General features: G+C 38.0%; 1 protein-coding gene across 4 annotated transcripts in view; it reads left to right on the top strand.

Annotated features, from left to right (window-relative positions):
• The window catches only part of LOC112987033 (soluble lamin-associated protein of 75 kDa), a 37,231-nt gene extending 17,414 nt beyond the window's left edge, over positions 1–19,817 (top strand). For 3 of the 4 annotated variants that reach the window (XM_064499730.1, XM_026106687.2, XM_064499732.1), the window contains exons 3-13: positions 445–544; positions 1,656–1,741; positions 3,163–3,334; positions 5,988–6,167; positions 7,645–7,773; positions 8,005–8,117; positions 10,703–10,757; positions 11,088–11,226; positions 13,442–13,607; positions 14,372–14,578; positions 15,354–19,817. In XM_064499730.1, coding sequence (XP_064355800.1) covers positions 445–544; positions 1,656–1,741; positions 3,163–3,334; positions 5,988–6,167; positions 7,645–7,773; positions 8,005–8,117; positions 10,703–10,757; positions 11,088–11,226; positions 13,442–13,607; positions 14,372–14,578; positions 15,354–15,911 — 1,905 coding nt within the window. In that variant the 3' untranslated portion in view covers positions 15,912–19,817. The remainder of the gene's footprint in view (positions 1–444; positions 545–1,655; positions 1,742–3,162; positions 3,335–5,987; positions 6,168–7,644; positions 7,774–8,004; positions 8,118–10,702; positions 10,758–11,087; positions 11,227–13,441; positions 13,608–14,371; positions 14,579–15,353) is intronic. The other variant, XM_064499731.1, reaches the window with a different exon arrangement.
• The last annotated feature ends 2,324 nt before the right edge of the window (positions 19,818–22,141 follow it).

The following is a 22,141-nucleotide window of genomic DNA, read 5'->3' as shown; positions in this document are numbered from 1 at the left end:
TATTGTTAACAAACTTTGGCAATTTAGCTGTGCCAGTTTGATATTCTTGTACCTGCCTGTTGCCTCATTCTTCTTTTGGGTTTGACAGCTTGTGTAGCTGCGGCAGTTGAAGTGAACATATGCTGGCTCTTCGTGCACCTCACTTCAGTTGTGCGCATTAGCACAAGCTGCTGACAGCAGAGAGCTGTAACAGCATAAATTGCTGCAGCTAAATCTGCCAGAGCTTGAGAGTTGGAGCTCTTTAGATTTTTTTTTCTTCGTAAAGACAGACTGTATTATAAAGAAGTCAGTAAGGGCCAGGGTGTGATACTTGTCTTTTACAACTAACTGTTAAGTGCTTAGTTTTCAAAACTCATCTTGCTTATCCTGCTAAATGTTCTCTGTATATTTTACTAATGGTGCATTAGCAAGAGTCTATTGAAGTATTGTACACTCTTGTTTCAGATTCCTATTAGCTTGTCAACTGTGGGCTTCGTTCCTCTTTATGGTGGAGAGCAGACACACAAAGTTCTTGCTTTGTTTGCACCAGAGGACTCGCTCACAGGTTTCATTTTAAGATTCTAATCTCTGTGTTGCTGTTTCTTTTTCTGTGACAAATACATGTAACCAGGCCCTTGCGCATTCCATGTAGTGTAGCTTGTAACTTTGCCACTTTTCCATTTGTTATTCACTACTGTCATGTTCCCATACTACTCGTTGTTGTAGATTCATATACACAAATAATAGAACTTTCTACACTAATCAGAGTAGAACTAGACACATTAAATTCAGAAGATATCTAGCAACATAAAACAGTGCTTGTCTGATTCAATGCACTTAATAACCAAGTACACACAACATGTGTCTCTTGGTTGCTTGATGTACACCTCACATCTCCAAAATGAGTTTACTGAGCTTTCGTAGAATCCATACACTTGGCCATTAATTTGGATGCTCTTTATTAGCAGTGATCGATCAGCATCAAGTTTAAACTTGTCCTTGCCTGCAAGTCTTACATAACTCTGGCCAAGGTAACATCTTACTGTTGGAGTTACTTTTGTTTTTTGTTTGTTTGTTTTCCCTTCCAGTCCTCCATAACAAGCTCAGTGCCATGGCTTGTTTCCTTCTCTTTCCATATGACCTCATATATATGAGTTCTGAGTATGCCACAAAAAAATGAATCAAACTCTTTCCCGATTGCTAATCCCATGGCTGTCAGCCATTTTAAATTGATCTGACTCAGACTTACACAGTTTCAATGTCAATATCCATAGTCAATCCAAAATTAAAATACACCTGTGTGTGTGTACGTATGTATACCTCTGTCAGGGCCAGTTTTCATTGGAAAGAGGCACTAGAGCACAGCAATAAAGGATAGTGCTTATGTCTGAAAAACACATTCCCTATGTCATACTGCACAAAATCTGCATTTAGTTTCTCTTACTGTTCTCAGGGTTCAAACAGGTCTTGGACCAGAGTGTGTTACATATGGGGGGTCTATGGCACCATATATGTTGTGCTAAGGCAGTAAGAACTGCATTAATATAGTGCTGATTAGAAGATGCTTAACTTGGTTGCTGCAGTGGTATTCCTAACTGTTTAGTGACTTTAATGAATATGTTTCTTTTGGAATAGTGACAATCACTAACTTTTTATTTCCACTTGTTTCTTTCAAGCTGTAGCCCTGTATCTTGCTGACCAGTGGTGGTCAATTGATGACATTGTGAGAACATCTGTACCTTCTAGAGAGGGGCTTCAGCAGGTAAAGAGCTCCAGTGTTTACCTGGCAATTGTTCTTATCCTTCAAGATAATGGCAAATAGCTGGTGCATGAGATGTAACATGCTTTGTTTTTTGATTTGGAAATGAGTTAGCCATCTCACATAAAAGCAAGATCAATGGGAATAGTGGAATCAGTACTAGGGGGAAGGGAATTTGGTTGTGAAGATACTGTCTAGAGAAAGAGCGATCCTTGTGCAGTCACTTTGTATGCAAACTATTTTGCTGTTAATGATGGTTTTTCCTTACTCTTTAGGATATAGTATATCTGGTTGTATTGCAACATCTCGGGAGACTGGCGCATTGTATTGTTGGAATATCTGTCAGTCCTATCAGGTGATTAGTAAGCTAGAAATATTGTAAGGAAACTCTTCTGGTAGAAGACAGTTGGAGTTGTTTGCCTGCAGTGGTGATATAGGGGGTTTGGGAACATACAAATTGCCTGGTATCTGTGTGATTGTTTTGTTTTTTTTGTTTGTTTGTTTGTTTCATGGGATTTTGTTACCCTTACTGATGCTTATGTCGTTCAGATTTTTGTTTTTCCAGAACTGTAAACCACCCCCCCTTTTTTTTTCGAGCACCGTTGTTCATGTCTGCTCATGGAATTTGGGTAGTCATTTTGGTGGATTTTTTTTTTTTTAATTTATTTTGAATTTACTCTAGAGAATACAGCATGTAGCCTTGTGTTTTGTGTGTGCTTCATAATGATAGGATGGTGACTAAATCAGGAAAGCGGAATCTTTTACAGGTAGGTTAGCTGAAACTTCTGACATGGGGAAAGGAGCATAGCTTCTTCATTTTTTCCTTCATTGTGGGTAGGATAGTAGTGGTGACCTTCAATTTCATGTGTAAAAGAAACCCTGCAGGAAGGAGAAGAGGATACTGAATTCCTTGTTTAATACCATAGAACCTGTTGTAACTATTTCTTCCATGGCACTGTGTCCTGTTGTCTGCCACTCTATCAGCAGTAGATTGAGTGTGCTGAGTCCTGCAACCGAGTGAGGTTCATCATGACTTCTTTGTAGGACTCCAGTTACCTGCTGGCCTGAGAAGTCTGATGCTGGCATGCTGCTATTCCATGTGGTGAATGTTTCTTAAATCCAAAAATAGTTCTGAGTTAAATCAAAACATTCTCCTCCCAACCCCAAGCTTTTACCCATTGGGTTGGGACTGACACTGAAGTTGTGAAACAACTTCTGTCTATGGTAGTGCTTTACATCTAACCTATTGCTATGGCTTCAGAGCATCTCCTGTCCCTCAAACTCAGAGCTTTGTTCTGCTTGAGCACTTGCAACTTCTCTTGCAATTGCAATTGTATTAGCTGGCACTTTTGAAAAATAAGGTTCCTGATGTATGAGTATCAGCTAAACTAACCACTCTTCTAAAATGTTCTGTGTTTCCTTAGGTGAAGTCTGTTGGAGAGAGAGTGGTTCTCTATGTTCTGAATCGAATTATCTATCGGAAGCAAGAAATAGAAAGAAATGAGATCCCATTTCTCTGTCATGGTAGCAATGACTATGCTAAGATCATATGGAAAAAAGGAGAGGCTATTGGGTTCTATTCTGTTAAACCTACAGGTAAAGCACTTGTGTGTTGTGGGATTTTTTTTTGTTGGAGGCGGGGGAAGAGGAGAGATGGGGGAGTGTATTTGAAAAATACTGTATTTAGTTAGACCTTACAGGCTGTGCAGGCCTAGCAAGTTAGTGTTTTCTTGAATTCATAAAAGGTCAGACTGCAGTTAAAATTTCTAGAAGTAGCTTAAATGTTTATGTGATTGAGGAATCTAAGAAGGTACTTCTTGAATCTATTTTGTAGAATACTAAGATATTTGAACCCATAAAACTGAGATGTACTTGGAAACTTTTTTTTTCCATAGGACAATTGTTTAGTGTTGGATTGGCATATGTTTGTTTGTTTTTAAGGGGGAGTAGTATAGTTTAAAATTAGTTTACAAGCAAGTCATAACTTCCTTTGAAGCTAATGAAATATGCCCATATGAGAACAGAGCTGTGCTCTGTGCTTTGTTCTGAGTTCTGGTATCCATATCAGGTGCTTTTGCTGCTTCTCTGGCTTCCTCTGTCTATGTATTTATATTAATTGAAGGTTAGAAAATGTCTCTCATGCTCTTCCCTTTTTAATTTTGAACCTGTGCATTTGTGCTGTGTGATGACATATTGGTAATGTGAAAGCACAAGGGTATTCTTTGTTTTTTTTCCACGTATATTGGACAAGGTCATATCATATTTGATGAGTCTGAAATTCACTGGGGAGTGGAAAGATTGTGGAAGTTACAGACAGTAATCCTATTTTTTGCCTGCCTAAGGTCTGACTAGCTCCAGAATGTAGAGCTCCTGTTTATCTGAAATCAGATAAACATTTGTAGAATCAGATATCGTTATCTCTTAAACACTTTACAGCAGAAAAAACTCGCTCATGGACACAAGACTCAGCTATGCTTAGTGTTGATAAAAAGAGATTCCTTTTCCTTCCATGCACATGCACTCCCTCAGAGTTTAGAGTTTAGCTAACATGTTATGTTTATGCCATTAATCTTACAGATTTTGTTTTTCCTGTTTTTCTAAAACATATATAATTCCCTTTTAGTTATTTTGGACTTTATTGTGGTTTTTCAATTTTTGTTGAATAAAACTTGGTATTTATGAATAGGTTGTTTAGTACATTGATGGCATTTCATAATTAGCATATAAATTTTTGGATCAAGGAGGAACACTGGCATTTTTATTTTACCCCTAGAAGAGATTAACAAATTCTGAGTTAATTATGGTACTGGAGACTCACTGAAGACATCCCTCATCTCTAACATATATTTATGCCTTTGCAAACTGTTAAAATACAATAGTAAACTGGCTGCTCATTGACCTGTTCTGGTCTGGTAATCAATAGAGGAAAGCAGTCAGCTAATGGTGTGTTTTTGTTCTGCTTGTCAATACTATCTTTATTTATTAGAAATGAAGTATTTCATATATTTTTACATGTCCCAGTGCTTTTTCTAATGTCAAAATTGCTCTAGTGTGGTGGTCACAAAGTGGTACTTGCACTGGAGTGTTTTAGGTTCTGGGACTTAGAAAGTTACAAATTAGAATAGTGGTTTTATTTTTAGTCTGGAATGGGGACAATTGCTTATGTGGCAGTGAAGTTTTACTATATGTTATACAAAGATGCTCATTTGTTATATTTTTCGTGCTGTTCTGCCAATTTTGTCCTGAGTTAGCAAACACTCAAGGTCAGTCATTCTAGGTATTATCAGTGTTTCACTCATGTTTGATTGCTTATTGTGTTCTCCCTATGAGTACCTCATGTGGAGAAGAGAGATCTAGATACAGATGGTTAGGAAAGTGTTGGAGCCTGACTAATATCCCAAAGGATGTCCGAGTAATGTAACCTTTCTGCTTATGTTTCCCTTGCTTGAAAAATGAAGATAAGTATGTTCGCTGGTCTTAAAAGGAATTGCAAGGACAAACTAAATTCTATAGAAGACTCTATGTTTCTCTCTAGCCTCATTAGAGAAAAGGACCATTTACTGGCATGATTCACACTGGCTGGCAAAATGTGTTGAAATATGAAAATGATTGAAATCCTGAAAATGGATTGGATAGTTGAAGTGCTGTTTTAGTACCATTAAATGACATCACTTTGGCATTACTGAGTCCATAGCTACCCTCTGATACTGAAGTACATGTGATATCACAGTCTGTTTTGTCTTCATTTTAACTATGGATAATATGTGCTATTTATGGGAAAAATTCAATGTAAAGCTTCTTGTGTTTTTTGGTGTATCATTTAATTTCAAAAGCTGGAATTATTGTTTCAGTCCTTAAACAAGAGCTGAATTGCAGTCTTCATATTTGTCCTGAGGAGTTACATAACCAACAGAAAACTGCAATTCATGAATTTTTTTTTGGCTCTTTTTCCCTCTTCCCTTTTTCAGCTTCATTTTTTCAGTCAGATCTCGTAAGGAACTGTGCAGTGAGATTTTTTAAAGTGAGCCTTTCTCATCTATCTCTCTACCGCTCTTCTTTTTTTCAGCAGACAACTTTTCCAGTATTTTAATCTATGAAATATCTTGGCAACTTCATAAAGCTTGTCCAAAGAGCCAGTAAATGGCTTACAGCAATTACAGTCTGTCTTTAATTGAATATGCTGAAATCCATGCTGCAGCATGTCAGTGCTGAAATACTGATGGATATTTTCCTCTTCCCATTATTTTAGGAAGTGTTTGTAGCTCTTACCTTACTCAGAGTTACCAGCTTCCAGTGTTAGACACAATGTTTGTAAGAAAGAAACATCGTGGGAAAGACTTTGGGCTAATGATGTTGGAAGACTTTGTGGATTCCTTTACCGAAGACACACTTGGCTTACGATACCCACTGTCATCCTTCATGTACACAGGCAAGCTCTTTGATTTATTCTTCTGATAGTCTTTATTTTCTTTGTGTCCATATGAGCATTGTTGTTCAAGCTCCGTGATAGCACTCCATGTTTGTGGCTGCATCATAGAATCAAAGAATAGTTGAGGTTGGAAGGGACGTCTGCAGGTCATCTGGTTGAACCCCTGTGTTCAAGCAGGATCAGCTAGAGCAGGTTGCGCAGGGCTGTGTCCAGTCAGGTTTTGAATATCTCCAAGGATGGAGACTCCACAACCTCTCTGGGCAATTGGTTCCTGCATTCAACCACTCTCACAGTGAGGGTCTTTTAAATGTCCTACTCTTCAGTGAAGATTAAAAACCCTCACTTAGGTAAGATGGTGAAATATTTCCTTATAAAATTTTAATCCTCTGTGTGTGAGATTTGATTATTGGCTCCCTGTTGGCCTTCCCAGGATGTCTGGTCAAGTGAACATTCTTGGCTATGTTTTAACTTAAGTATAAGGAGGCAAAATTTTAGTGTACAAGGAAAACACTTAGTGCTCTATCATTAACAGCCCAAGAGGGATATGGTATGTAGGAAGTGATAAACTTTCTGGAAATGATGTTAGATGGGATTGTCTCTGTTCAAGCAAGCAGGACTTCATTTGCCCAATTTCTCAGGGCTTTCTTTGTCTTGTCCTGCTCTCAGTGCATCTGCCAGGCTTCCCTCTATTCATGTTTTCGTCATGCCTCTTTGCTAAGCCACTGGAAATATTCTGCTGTTATAAATACCCCACTCTGCAGTTGGATCTGAGTAGACCTTGTTTGTTAGGCTTAAGCTGGCCAACTGTCTAAAGCACAATTTAATGACTAATTCATTTCCCTGGCCAAGGAGTGATATTTCAGGATCTTGTCTGCAAGGGTTATGCCTCAGTAGGCAACCAGTTGAAAAATGGCTGCTTTCCTAGGACCCACTACTGAACAATGTCATAACAGGCTTCTCCACATGCATGTTTGCTATGTGCAGTAGGAGCAAAAAGGTGAAGGGGTAGCACAGAAGAAAATATTGCAAAAGTGAATGGTGAGTGGATGATGAAAAATCATAGAATGGCAATGTGTTTGCATTCCCAAAGAATGCTTTTAACAAGGGCCTAAATCACTTGACTACATGCTCTACCTTCCATCCCAGTTTGGTCTTGTGATTGGCAGAGACAGGGACCAGTGAAGTTGTAAAACTTCAAAATGGATGCTCAGAGAAGAAGAAAAAAGTGGCATCCATTTTTGTTTGCGGTTTAATATAATAGTCAAAAGTGCTTAAACCTGAGGGAGGGTTTTACTGAGAAAGAAGACAAGGGTATAGTAGTGTTATGGTTATTCAGGCTGGACTACTTGTTGAATGGTCCTTTTTTGGTGGCTTATGTGTATGATGGAAGATAAGCTTTTAAAATGCTTAAAATGGAAGTAGAGCTGAGTGTCTAGTGTACATAGCAGGGTTTTTTTTTTCTTGAATTATATTTCAGTTTGTAAGCGCTACTTTGAGAAGTACCCTGGGGATCAGGACCTTTTATGGGAAGTGGAGGGAGCAGGACACTGGTTCCAGAGGACACCTATTACCACTGTATTGCAAAGGGAAAAACTCAAAATTACAGGTATGGATGCTTTATTTTGTTATTTTATGACACTGTAAAAGTTGTACTGTAGGGCGTTTGTTCTACAGGGACTCCCTTGAATGTTGCCTATGGAAACTAACAGAGGAATTGTATTTGTCCTGAGATATTGTGAGATAGTGTTTAGAATGGCTAACTGTTAAATAAAGATACTGTAATCTTTCTTTTTTAATCTTTCTTTTTCCTGCTGCCCCTTTTAACTGCTTTTAACAGAAGAGGCCTCTCAGAAAGAAAATATGAGTTTCCAGACAGAGGAATATTTTCTGCAATCAGCAGTGGGATCTGAAGCAAATGAACAGAACACAGAACTAGAAGCACAGCTAAGTGTAGGTACACAGAATGTTTTCCATCTCTTAAAAGCTCTCAAGCTTTTTATATTTTTCTATAATCATGTATCTCATCCTATTCTTTCATCTTTAATTACCTGTTCTTCATTTTATGTTCAGTAAATATTTTTAACTTTTACAGAAGAATACATTTCTGAAGTTCAGAAATGAATGATTTTAGCAGATTGGTATGTTTGATAAACAGTATGTTATGCTTGTTTGAGATCTGTTTCCATGTATGTTCTCAAGAAACTGTCTTCGGTTATGCAGAGAGCTTGTACTTTCCACACCTTTTCACTTTGTCTGAGGGGCAACCAGTCTGACAAAACCTGTGACTTTCCCCAGAAAGTGATGCTTTTTTTTTTTTTTTTTGGCGGGGGGAGGGGAATGGTCACTGAAACAGCCATAGAATCAAAGTATAAGAAATGTTCATTGTGCATCTCATTATAATTGAGTTGGCTTGAGTCTCTATTATGAAAGAAAAAAACTTTTGTTATCTTTGGGTGGATGTTAATGTTTCCCACTGACTTAACACTGATGACTAACCTGGGGCTAGAAACATAATTTTGGAGGGGTTTTCCCCATCTTTATTCCACTGAATGAAAGGGGTCTGTGTCACAACTGACAGTGTCTAGTAACTTGGGCTGTTTGCTAGTAGCTTAGAGGAGGAAAGTATTTAACTGTCTTAGAGATTAAATTTTCCAGAAAGGCTGTTGAACAGTAGTGTCATCACAGGAGTAGAGAGAATAAAGACAAGTGTTTATGGACCTGCACACTCACGTCACAGCCGAATATGGTGGAAAGTGTTTAGTTTGCATTCAGGGTTATACATCTCACTTGTGCACCGAGAGCACACAGAATGTCCTTGGGAATAGCTCATAGCTCCAAATACAGGGAGGATGGGTTTCTGGGTTTCAGACTGTCTGTAGTATTAAGATGTGACCATGTTCTCATATAAGTCAGTGGCTCTTCCCACTGAATCATGAAAAATGGGAAATAATGTTTGAATTGGTGCTTTCACCCTTTTAGATATAAACTTTAAATACAAAATGTAAATCAAATGTCTGTTTTACTAGTTGAGCAAGTTAGCATCTCCCAAAACAGAACTGATGGCAAAGTAGTGATGTTTTCAGTCTGTAAATGATGAGAAGCAACAACTTAGTTGTCTTTAACTGGTATAGTAGTCTTTAATTTGTAAGAGTGCCTTGAGCATTATTATTGACCTTTAGAGTCAGATAGATTGCGCTAATGATCATTTCAGCAAAACCTTTTCATAAAAATGAGTATTTTGGATGCAGAGTTATGTGGGTGTACTTGGAGAAAATAGCAGAGGGATGTTAGTAGTTCTTAGAGTTTCCTGTGGTTGTGAATTAAGAATTCAAGCCCTGTTTCCTGCCATGATCAAGAAGATGATGATAGATACTTGGTTCCCAAAGTGCTTCAGCTCCTCCTAGCCTGCTAGAATCGCTGGCAGCTCCCTCCTGGCACCTACACCATCTGTACAGAGGTCTGCAACAGTGTGAAAGCTGGTGAACTGTTAAACAAAACAAAACACCCTACCATCCCCCACACCTGAAAAAAACATTCCCAGAATGCATTTCTGTATTTAATTTAGTGGTCCCTTTTTTATGTGTCTTAAAACTTACTTGAAACTATTTTGAGTGGCAAAATCTAGATACAGCCACTTGCTGCTGGCCTTCCTAGGCAGTACTTGAAGTGAGGCTGGAAAGGCAGCAGAACACCTGGATGTAAGTTATTGCCGGTTAGAGCAGCTAAAAGACAGCAATGCGTATACTCCATTTCAGTGTATATAGCATGCACCCACTTCATAACGTCAAGTGCTTGACCACCAAGTCCTCAGCTAGCTTGCACAAAAATGGAGATAGTGGGAGGAACACGAGGCAAGAGAGCTCTAGGCAGAGGGAGGTCTGACAGGAGCAGCCTCTCGTGCTGACTGTGCGTGTAACCTACATTCTTGCTGAATCACCAAATTCTGGGGGTTTTTTTTTGGTTGATTTATCTTTTTCTTTTTTCTTTTCTTTTGTTTTTTTTTGAAGATAGCCTGTGGGTTGCCATATTTTATTGCATGGCATGATAAAATAAGACTACAAAATACAAGTGTAAAAACAAAACTGTCCTGCTAAATTTTCGTGGCTACTCTAGCCCAGACCCTTGGGTTTCTACAAAAGGAAGAGGGGGAAAAAAAGCCTTCTAGCAGTTAATTTATGGACACCTGCTGGTTACAAAAAACTTGCTAGTGTTATTTGTAATGACAGGTTACACTGAAGTCTTATCTCGTGTGTTGGGATCAGAATAAAATGCAGAAAAAATATTCATGCTTCTACTAAAGACCAGATGATCAAAAACTTCATCTGGTTATTAAGACATAAGATAGATATAAAATAATTTTATAATGTATTTTTATATTTTATAAAACTTATGGAATATATATGTATTTTACATTAAGAATGGCTGTAGCCAGTCTTCTGTTGTATCATTACTATGAAATAATGCTTCAGAAAGGTGCAGCCGGAGATGGGGAGATGAAGCTATTTAAAATAACATTGTTCTTTCTTTTGCTTTAGGCTGAATCTCAAAAAGGCAAAGAATCGCTAGATGTCCATGCAAGCACATCTGAAGGTAAAAGTAACACTATCAGTATTGTGATTATTATGGCTTACAAGGTTAGCAGGCTCTTTGTAGCTTAGCTTATTCATCTGCAAAGCGGGTAAAAACATGCCTTGCTCTAAGGTGCTGGGGTCCAACTCATAAAATTAATTGTTATAAGTCTTAGTAACAAGACTGTTCATGTGTGTTCAGAAAATAAGTACCACAGAAAAATGCTGTTTCACTTTTTTCTTGCACTCGCTTGCTTTAATGAAATGATCAGGGGAAGAATTCTGTATGTGCAGTCTTCCCTAAACTGCTTTTCTTCGCTTGTATTTATTTATACATTTTCCCCCTTCTAAGAGCCTACTGTAACACCTGTTTCCATTCGGACGCGAAGCAGTCATTTAAAACGCCCCAGGATAGGAAAAAATAGCCAGGAATCTGAACCTGAAACTTCCAGAGGAGATGAGGAAAATGCTCTTCATGTGTCGGAAAGCAGGTAAAGGAGCCCATATTATATTGATATTACTATCTTGTTGTTTAGGCAGTCACAAACTACACGGGTCTCCACCAGTGTGGAACTTGACATTTCCTCTCCCTTTTTCCTACTTTGCTTGCTTGCTTGAAAATAAAGCCTGGTGTGAGAAAGGAAATTGAGATGTCACCTGAAGAGTGATTGTGCCAAAATGTCTGGTGTTTCTGAAAGCTCAACAGATGTTGGAAAGAACAGTAAGGAAACAGTGAGGACTGAGGGTGTATTTACAAGAGGGGTGTGTTCTGTTACAAACCAGTCTGTATCAAGGTAAAAACATCTGTATTTGCACGGCATGATTCCTTATGATAATATAGCTGCACATCTATCCACAGTGCTATGTGCGATCTTTGGAGAGAAGTCCCTTCCTGACCTCTTCTTATGTTAGCATCTTACAGTTAAATAAAATCTGACTGTTTAGTTTGGGAGTTGGTTACTGCTTGTCACTTAATAACAAAATAGTTGTGGGGAGCCATCCCTCTTCAAAGTACAGCCCTTTGTTTAGATAAATCCTGATTTAGAACCATCATACCCAGACATATCCTAGAAAAAATAGGCTTATGTTCATACAGTTATTTAAAAAAAAAAAATCCACTTGTGTGTTGTTATTGTTCTTACAAGACAAGAAATCCATCCAGAAAGCAAAGCTATGGTTATTTTAAAAAATGCTGCTTCCTCCCCCTTCCTGTGTATGTGAACATGTGTATATTCACAGACATGTTTTGTTCCTTCCCCTTCCCCCCCCGAAAATCTGGCTTTTTGAGAACTGAAGAGAATCTGATTATTTTCTGGGAAATCCCTCAAACTTTTGTTCCATTAGGTTTCTTCTATTAAAAAAAAAAAAAAAAAAAAAAAAAAAGCCCCAAACCAGTTTTTCAAGTGAGGTTGGATATTCTGTTGCAACAGTGTTGTATTGGATACTGCTTCTCTGCTTGTAACACCTGGAATGCAGTTTGTGCAAAATCTCAGCCCTCCTGTAGCTCAGCCATCAGACATCTGTTTTCATGATTTGTTCTCCATAGAGAAATTTGACCCACTTTCAAGAAACTGATTCAGTTTCAGCTGGCTGCCAAGCTAAGTGGCTTCCCATGTATTTTCAGCTAGCCACAGCTTAATTTTTGCCTGCTACTTGCTCCGTGAAAGGCAGAGGTGCAGTGCTGCTCCTAGCTGGTTCGGAACAGGCCACACAGCAGGGCTTGACTTTGCCACAGGTTGAGAAGTTCTTTGACTTGTGACTGCTAATAATTGGCTACTTGGCCTCTGTCACTGAAAGTCAGTATTTTGGGCCTTGCAAGGTGGAGTCAAGAGGCAGCTGCTCCTCTGAATGAGATGTGTAACGTAGTGTTTGTGAGCAGGGCTACAGCGAATCCTGATGGCAGTAGGGGCAAGATGGCAGTTTGCTTCCCCCTTCCATGCACTTTAGCAAACAGAGCAGGGTCTTCCTCTGCCTAGAGCTGTTCTCCTACGCAGTGCCTCCATCTCAGACTGCTACTTGGCATGAAACCCTCTAATGCTGTGTTATTATGAAACTGTGAAGCGGCCTCGTGCAAATCTGTGTATTTGTTGTTTTGATTTGTGTATACTACTTCAGTGCACCTAAGATTTATTTCAGAAACGAACATTTGAGATGGTGTCACTACGTATCAGGTGCATCAAAGCTTCATCTTAGCTGTTTGCTAGCTTAATCTCTAGCTGGTTGTATCTTCAGCCAGGATGTGTTTATCAGCTTGAGTTGTTATTCAGTCGTGGTCTTTTTAAGTCATGCATGTTCAATGGTTATATAAACATAATTGCTTATGAAGCTGCATAATTTTTAACTGTTCCTGCAGCGGGGTGGGGTGGAGTTGCTTCCTCTCTCACCCCTTTGTAGCTTTTAAATATGTAAAGGATTACTACTTTTTAATTTTCAAATAACAAACTTAAGTTTACACACAATGGAGGTGAGATAGATATCTCTACTTTATAATTGCCGCAGCAATTAGGTCTAGTTAATATCTTTCTCCTCATTAGGATTAGCCATTCTTAGAAGTGTTTATGTTTCTGGATTCATATTTCCCATGGCAAGTGTGTGATAGAACAACTTAAAAATGGCCATGAGAGAATGATTTCCCTGCTGATGAGATCACCAAAATTATGTATTTATTTAAACAATTTAAAGGAAATATCTTAATACCTGCTGCAGGCTGGAACCACTTGCCCACACATCTGAAAGCTCAGAAGACTTAGTAGAAGAACCTGAGGAGAATGCTGTTGAGAATGACGAGGAAATGATTGTTGAAAATGAGGACCAGTCTGTAGCGGAAACAGAGTTGCATGCGTCACCACCTGAGAAACGGAGTGAGAAGGAGGTGAGTTGGGTGTTGGCTGGCGAGACTCAGTCCAAAAGAGATGCAAGTGATAGTGATGGTAGATGACAAGTTTCCAATGTGAAACTACAATTTCTGCTAAATATGGTCCTTAGCTGCCTTGATCCATGTGTTTATTGACTCTTAGATTGTCATACCAATGCTTCGTTAAGAACACCACGTTAAAAGCTGAAGCCGTACAGAATTAGTGTCAGGGGAAACTTCCTTTATACTTATTTTAGTCTATTAGAGTTCACAGGATCTTCAGTAAAGTGAATTTCTAGCTTGTCTATTGAGATAGCTTTTGTAATTGATTTGTCCCACTCAGATGTTGTGGAGAACTGGAATAGGGTCAAGAACTGATCCAGTATCTCAGAGAGAGAGAGAGGGAGGGAGAGAGGGAGATATTTATGTTCCTATTGATCTGTGAGCAAGTAGACCTTACACTGTGTTTGGTTCATGAACCTACAGTTTGAAGGAATGACTGCAGCTTGCATATTTGTGAGATGTATAAAAAGTACTTAATTCTGCTACACAACAGTGTAAGCCATGGTCAGAAGTATAGTGCAGCTGATAACACAAAGCTATTAGGCAGTTTAAGTAGCTGGATAGCTTCTACGTTGAGCTCTGCCTTCTTAGTACACTTTTCTAGGTACCTGAGCTAGCTGCTTTCTCACGTGAACCTGCAAGTTTAGATCACGAATGTGCCCACTGATGTCTGGGAACAATGGCTGGGCACAACCTTTACTTAAAAATGTGATTTTTAGGAAATTCCACTGGAACCTCTTAATGGTGAGGTAACAGAAGAAACTGCTAAGACCTCACTTACGGCTGAAGAGGAGACAGCAAATGAAGTTTTAGGTGGCGAATTGAAATTGCAGTCTGAGAGTCCAGGAGAAGAACCCCTAACGCTGTTTGTTCCATTAATCCTTGAGCCTCCAGCAAAACCTTTAGAAGACACTGTATCAGATAAGGTGAGAGAAGTGCAGCAAAACAGTGCAGTCCTTCTCATCAGTGTATACGCCTTTTGTTTGGTTTTTTTTTAAGTAACGGATAGAAAACACCTCTCCCCATCACCACTATATGAATTTCTTGGAAGAAAAAATTATCAGGGCAGATGAAATCAAATCATAAACAGACTATATTAAAGTTTATTTTAATGTGCAGGAGCAGGGAGCGCATGCACATGGTACCTAAGAGAAAGATACTCCAGTTTGCTTTGGCAGTAATGAAACAGTTATTTCTCCCTACATTAGTTGGATATGTGTGAAAAGCCACAACCTTGGTTTGTGTGGTAGTTTTCCGTGATGAAATGTACAGGCAATTAATTATTGGTAGAATACCTCTCAAGAACACAGATTTTATTGGTTTGTGTTTATGGTGTAAAAGCAGATTGTTATGTGATTTTATGCTAGCAAAATGATGATAATTGTGTCTGTCCGGAGTTAAAACAAACAAACAAACAAAAAACCCCTGGGGATTAATTTCAGAATGTTCATGTTGTACCTGAGTCCAAATTACAAATCTGGAAAAAGAAAACAATCTCTGAATATCAAATGCAGTCTGCAAAAGTGTTTTCTGCAAAGAGGAGGAGAGGACTGATTTGTTGACCATGCATGTAGTACCGGAAACTGTTGAATGCCAGAATTTCCTCTGAGTTTGCTAGGTAGGGGTTTTAGGTGTTCAGTATCTTGTATCTTAAATTTAATTATCCCTTTGTCTCTTCTCCCCCGCCCCGCCTTCCCCTAGGTTTTAAATGCAAATGATTCAGAGGTGCTGACTGAACAAAGTCCATCTATAGAGAAGGAGAGCACTGAAGAAGAGCAGAAAGAAGCTGAAAGGAAGAAATCGTCCAAGGAAGAAAATGCAGCTGCTTCAGCTCCAAGGGATGAACCCTCAGACAACGGCCTACCAAACTCTGTGGTAACTGAAGGAGCAGAAGAATCTGTTTCCGAAAATGTGTCGCCCAAAACAACTTCCTCAGTGGAAGAACAAAACGAGGAAGCAGGGCAAAACTCACAGGAGGCCCCTGTTGCCTTGGGTCAGAGTTCTTTGATAGTGGTTGAACTTGAGGGTGTTTCTTTTCAGCAGCCTTCTGGACAGGAAGGCCAGAAGAACCAGTCGGAAGAGCAGTCAGAAGAGTCTGCTGAGCAGATGGATCAGTACACGCAGACAGCGGCAGAGCGGGCTGCTGACAGCAGCTCTGAGGAAGCAGAAATTGAGGTACCCATTGTAGATCGGAGAACCTTGCGAAGAAAAGCCAAAGGTTACAAAGGTCCACCCAAGAAAAAAGGAAAGCCAGCTTAAAAATGAAATATTGATTAATTCATCTATTTGTAAGAAAGCTATTATTTTGATTAAAACACTAGGGTAAAACTAAACCATATGGGGGACAGGACACACGTTTAAAATATTGGGTTGGACTTCCTTTTGGGATTTATCACCTTTCCTCGAGTTTTCTTGAATTTTTAACCACTATACATTGAGCTTCATCAGAGTATGAAAGTAAATGGCCAGTTTCCTCCTTTTATAAAGGATACATGCTGAATAAATACAGAAATTGTGCTAGCAAAGGAACAGTTTGCATATTTAAGGTGGCAGTCTTGGAAGAAAAATGGTGAAGTGTGAAATCCTGGCTCTATTAAGGTCACTTGAATGCCTGTAGACATCACTCTAGAATTTTTATAATCTTGCGTTCTGTACTGTGGGGAGAAGCAGAACAAGTGACATCCTTCCTTTCTTCTTGTTTCCTTTCCATAGATTTTCTCAGATGAGATTAAAAGAATGTAAGATTATGTAATTCTAGGTTTCAAAATATACAAGCAGATATAACTCAGTAGATCAAAGCAACATAAGCAGCATCTATATTTCACTAAAATCAGACCGGAGACTTTCCACTTCTGATCCCCAACTACTATTTGCTAATCACTTGAAACAGCTGAGTCAGCAGAGACACTGTCAACACAGTATCTGTCATAGCACACTCTGATAATGAAGTTCTTTAAGTGAAGATTTAGGGATGTCTACGCGGTAAACTGTATTTGTAACTTCCGAAGTGAGCGTCTTGCTAAGCGTAAGTTTTCCGGAATGTATGGAGTGCAGATTCGAGTACACTTACAGAGTTGTTTGAACTGCCTTTCCTAACTATTTGCATGTGTTGAATGGATACTTGATGACTGACTTGTTATGTTACAGGAAAAGGATATTGCAACTTTTGATCTAGCATTGGTCTGAATGGAAGTGGCGCTTTGTGTTTTCCAAATACTCAGCTGATGCTTTGGGGTAATTAAAATGTTGTATCTGCCAGATGTGTGACTCCTGTGAGTTCTGGCATTCCAGGTGGACGTGACATTCATTAGTGTGAATAATAGTGGGGATTTCAGCAAATGCTTGTTTGCTGAGCTCCTGTGCCTTTAGGAGTTAGCAGGAGATTGCTGCAAAAACTTCTGATTCCCACTTTCTTTTTCTAACTTGGATGTAATTCCTGGGATAATAGCTTCCCAGTTTATAGCTTTCTTAAAAGCAGCAACCAAACTTTGCAATATGCAGACAGACAGAAATCAAAACAGGCTATTCATGCATGTTTCCCTTCAGAGGTACTCTTGGCAAACCATATATTTAACTTAAATTGCCATAGTCTATAAGCTATTTCCTAATTTGCTATATGTTTCTTTCAATAAATGAAGCTCCTCTCATAATGGGTTAAAAACTCAGGAATAAGAAAGAACAGTGGTTCTAGGAATAAGAAAGAACAGCAGTCCTAAGAACAAGAAATCACACAACTATTTGTCCTGCTATATCTTTTCTAAGATTAGTAAACCAGTCTCCTATAGTGTCTCAAAAATAGAGGTATCTCTAAATTGCTGTTTAGGATTTCTAAGTACAGGGTTCACTTGAATAATTGCAATGCTGTCTTAATTTTTATGTCCCTATGAAGCAAATATAAGAATCTGTTCTTTGATTTTTATGCTTATACAGTTTAACTGTATTTATAAGGTATTTTAACTGTATAAGATATATTCTTACTTAATCAGCTGAGATGAACAGAACCATGCTCCCTTGTAATTTGTTCAGAGACACTTAAAAAAGAAAAAAACAAAAAAAGGCAAGTTTTTAGAAGTATGTATTGCCTAAGCTTTGGATTTAAGGTACACAGGATCACTGAGTTAAATCTGGGTTTCTTGAGGTGTTGCACTTAGCTGTAACTTCCTATCAATGTACAGGTACTGCTATGAACCCTTGATGGCTGATAAATGTTCAAGATCTTTCATGATTGTTTATAAACCTATTCAAGTGAACCTTAAGCATTTCTAAAACTAATTAAACATTTTCTATGAAGCACATGAGACAATTTCTGTCATCTATAATATGGCTTCTCTTTTAGTTCTAAGATTTATTGTAAAAAGATGAGAACATGATGGCTAGAAAACATACATTGTGTTGCTAGGAATTGGGCTCTGTGAGGATTGATGGTAGTTAAAATGGGGGTTGTATAAACTATATTGTAACCCCATCTTTCATTTGTTAGAGTAAGCTTTCCTAAACATTAATCTATTGAATACTTCAACTGATAAAAATGTATTTACTTGTAATAATTCAAGGATTCTTTTGTTTACGAAAAGCGAGTCCCAGTTGTTTCAATTCTTCTAACTGGATTTTTGATGCATATGTTTGTATCACTTGTATTTCCCTTCAAGGTTGGAAAACACTGTTAATGGGAAAAGGTCAGTTCACTCATTTGGCTTTCTTTTCACAGCTAAGTCAGTATTGATTTCAGTTAGTATCTTATTTTTAAGATGTGCATATTGAAGGCATAAATATTGCAACAGTGCTATTGGATTAAGTCAGTCTTGGATTCTACTGAGATGAACTAGATTTCTGATCTAACTTCAGTGACCTAGAGGGGGTTTTTAAACATGTGAATTTAAGTTCAGTATTTAAGTGTACTCTTGAGTAACTATTTCTGTAAGTCGAGGGTACCTGAGATAGTAGCTGATGGCCTGGTTGTTAAGAACAGCATGGGGCAGTCGAGGTGTGATTAGGAATTCTGATACCTGATATGGTCTTGAAAACTAGACAGTTCTAGCTGTGATTGCAGCAGTACTTTGAACTAAAGGGCACGGTTTATTTTCTGTAATAACTTCTTTGGCATCAATCATTGCGGAGTAAATACTAAGTGACAAAATCAAAGTACTGTCATTAATAGTATTTATTTGCAGTACCGATTGTCTCATTGGAACCATAGCTTAATAGTCCATACCTTCTGTTACATTAATGCAAGAGGACATATCTGACAACTGTGGTGACTCAAGTGTTTTACCTTGGGAAAGCCAGCGTTTTTTAGGCTTGGACAAATTTTTTCCTCTGTTAACTGTCTGGCTTATTACCATTGAATTGTTAAAGAATTTTTAAGATCCTACCACACCAGCAATCAACAATTAAAACATCGACTTTCTACAACTTTGTACCAAATCTTATTGCAACATGCTTTGGAACTACATGTGTACAACGAAAGCAAGCAGTATTATTTTTGAGCTTTATTTAGTCTAGGAATAGAGCTTAAAGAACATTAATTTGTGACTTCAGCCTTGCTTTTCAATGGTAAATGGTTTTGTATTTGAATCCAGCATTTGTTCAAATGTCTTTCTTGTGCTGCTTGTTAAGTTTTAACAGGAGTTGCTTTGCTTTTCTCACTTTTTTTGGGGTCTTTTTCTCATTTCATGCAGAATTCTTGTTTGTTGTTCTCACGTTTCATAGCCCTTTACATGAAAATGTGTACATGTCTTACTTCAAAAGTGCTTTTAACTTATTTTAAATGATGTCTGACCTTAGGTTGTTGCTTTTTATACCATTTCATTCTGTAGATGTCAGTAATCAAATTAGTCATTTACAATGACATCAACATTACTAAGTTAAACATAGCAATAAATAGGCCTAAGTTTCAGCTTCTCTGCTCTGAGTGACCATTATAAAATTTTATTTCCAAGAGGATACACTTCTAAATTTATTTTCATAAATGTGGTGTTAGATGTTTTCTGAAGTAGTGATACCCTGTTATAAATCTGCTGTTTATAAATCTTATGAAAGATGTGTTACTATTCTACAGTACTGTATTAAGTCTTGTTACAGTGTGTTTCAGTTTTTCCTTTTTTTAGTATTGTCTTGACTGGTTTTGAAATGTTTTGAACTAGTAATTAAACTTATATTTTGTGATTTTTTTCCCCTGGTTTTTAGTATTTGAGTCCTCTCTGCTATACAGGAGGCATCTTTCTAATTGCATTAGTTCACTAGAGCAAAATGTATAGCTATCATCACATTTAGCATTATTTTACAATCCGTATACTACCAAGGAGCTTTAAAAGCTCAAAATTATTAAATGATTTTTTTTAACTTATTAAAACAATTTGCTGTACTTCAATTGGCTTATATATCAGATCTTTTTTAAGAAGGCTTTAGAACAGGCTGTTCTGAATGTTATAGTTAGGCAATCTGCAGTTTACACCATCCTGCATAGTTGGTATAAACTTAGCAGTTTAATCTAGTTAGTCTATTTTGGTATAGACAAGTCAATTAGAAATTCTGCAATACATTCCGTACAGAACTTCCTTTTTTTAAAGGCAACATACAATGTGATGTTACAAATATTGAGAGAAAGTCTTGCTCTGTGCAGCTCCATCAAAGTGTTGCAATGTATTTTTCATTGCAAAAGTTTTATTATTCATCTAACAAGAAATCATATATTTACAACATAAAAAGAAATGTAGTAGTGTTCTTGAGGTAGCTGTACTTCATGAGGGAGAACCCACCTGTGCAACAGAAAATTAGAATACTCTGTTCATGTTATTTGTTAATGCGCAGTAAAAGGTGAAGTAGGAAGTCCTTAAATGCAGGCTCACCTATCTTGACAAAATTTCTTCTCTCCAAGTAAATGACCTGCTCATGACCCTCTCAGCTTCACATCATTCCCTTTACTCACAAATAAGTAAAAATCATGGTAAGTTACAGGCTATTTTATTAGTTTAACACATTGCCCTAGACTAGACTCAGTAAGAGGAGAAAACTTAGGTATAGTTTAAAAAAAATAAAATATATATATATTTCCTCTATCAGGTAGTGTAAGAGAAATTACCAAGCTGGTACAAAAAGCAGCCAGTTTGACTTCCTGGCTAGAGTTATAGGTCTGGAAATACTATTAGGGTTAGAAATCCTGCAGTCCTTTAATCATCTTTCTCATATGAGGAGGCTGAGACAGCTGGAACTGTTCAACCTGGAGAAGTGAAGGCTTGAGGAGGATCTTGCCAATGTATATAAATACCTGATGGGAGGGTGTAAAGAAGATGGAGGCAGATTCTTCTCAGTGGTGCCTGTTGACAGGACAAGAGGCAGTGGGCATACATTGAAATAAAAGAAATTCCATTTGAATTTGAGGAAAGAGGGCTTTTTCTTTTTTTGTTTTTGTATATATGGAACCGGTTGCCCAGAGGTTGCAGAGTCTCCATCTTTAGAGATACTCAAAACCTGACTGGACAGTGTCCTGAGCAGACTGTTCTAGTTGACACTGTCTAGCCCAACCCCCTGCTTAACACAATCTCCACAGGTCCTTTCCAGCCTCAACCATTCTGTGATTCTATGTTTTATCTGCTAAACTACCTCTTTTTGTGGCTTACTTTGTGTGTGACATGGACATACTAATCACTAGTCTTAAACTTTCATTATTGTAAAGACCAGAAAAAATGAGTTGAAAAACTGTTTACTCTGGTTTCTGAAAAGAGCTTTGAAAGCTTTTTTCCTTAAAACACTGCAGGGTAAGAAGGCATTCATAAAACTGGAGAAACTCTTCATTATGATTTGACTCTGAATTCATGTTAAAAGCTCTTTGGCTTCAAGTACTGTTTAAGAGTGGGAACACAAAATCAGTGTGTGTGTGTGTATGTATTTATTTGTTTTATTACCAAATTCTTGACCTTAAAGTGAGTAGTTGTAGCTCTGGAAGATTACTGATACAGTATCACTGATTGATAACTTCCTGTTTAGAAGCAGCTTTTGTTTCTTGTATTTTCTGAGGATGCAAGCTAAGTATACATTGACCAGCTGATTCTTGTGACTTCAGTTTAACTTGAATGTTTCTTAAAACAACCATGATGGCTATGAGTAGTTGTACTATCAATGTTATCATGCCATTCTCTAATTTCCATTTTTTTTTAACCACCAAAATTTTGCAGTTTGAACTTGTAAAACTGTTCTTCTGCATGGAAGCATTTGCTCTTTCCTGTAATGCAGTCATGAATACAGAAAGGAGAAAGAAAGGAAGAAAAATGAAAAAGAAATAAACAGCCTTCTAGTCATCTCCCCCCACCACTGTGCTGCTGCTGTTATCTCAAGCACATGCTTGAGTTAACATTTACTCATCCAGTTGTACTGATTCTCCAGCAGCAGAATGCAAGTTAATGTGCTCTTCTATACCGACAGCTATTACAGTAGAGTTCCCAGTCTGGCCATCATGGGAGATAACAGCTGCATTTCCCACCACTAAGAAC

The sequence above is a fragment of the Dromaius novaehollandiae genome, chromosome W (assembly GCF_036370855.1).
Source record: "Dromaius novaehollandiae isolate bDroNov1 chromosome W, bDroNov1.hap1, whole genome shotgun sequence".
NCBI lineage: Eukaryota > Metazoa > Chordata > Aves > Casuariiformes > Dromaiidae > Dromaius > Dromaius novaehollandiae.
This window is presented reverse-complemented; position numbering and strand designations above follow the sequence as displayed.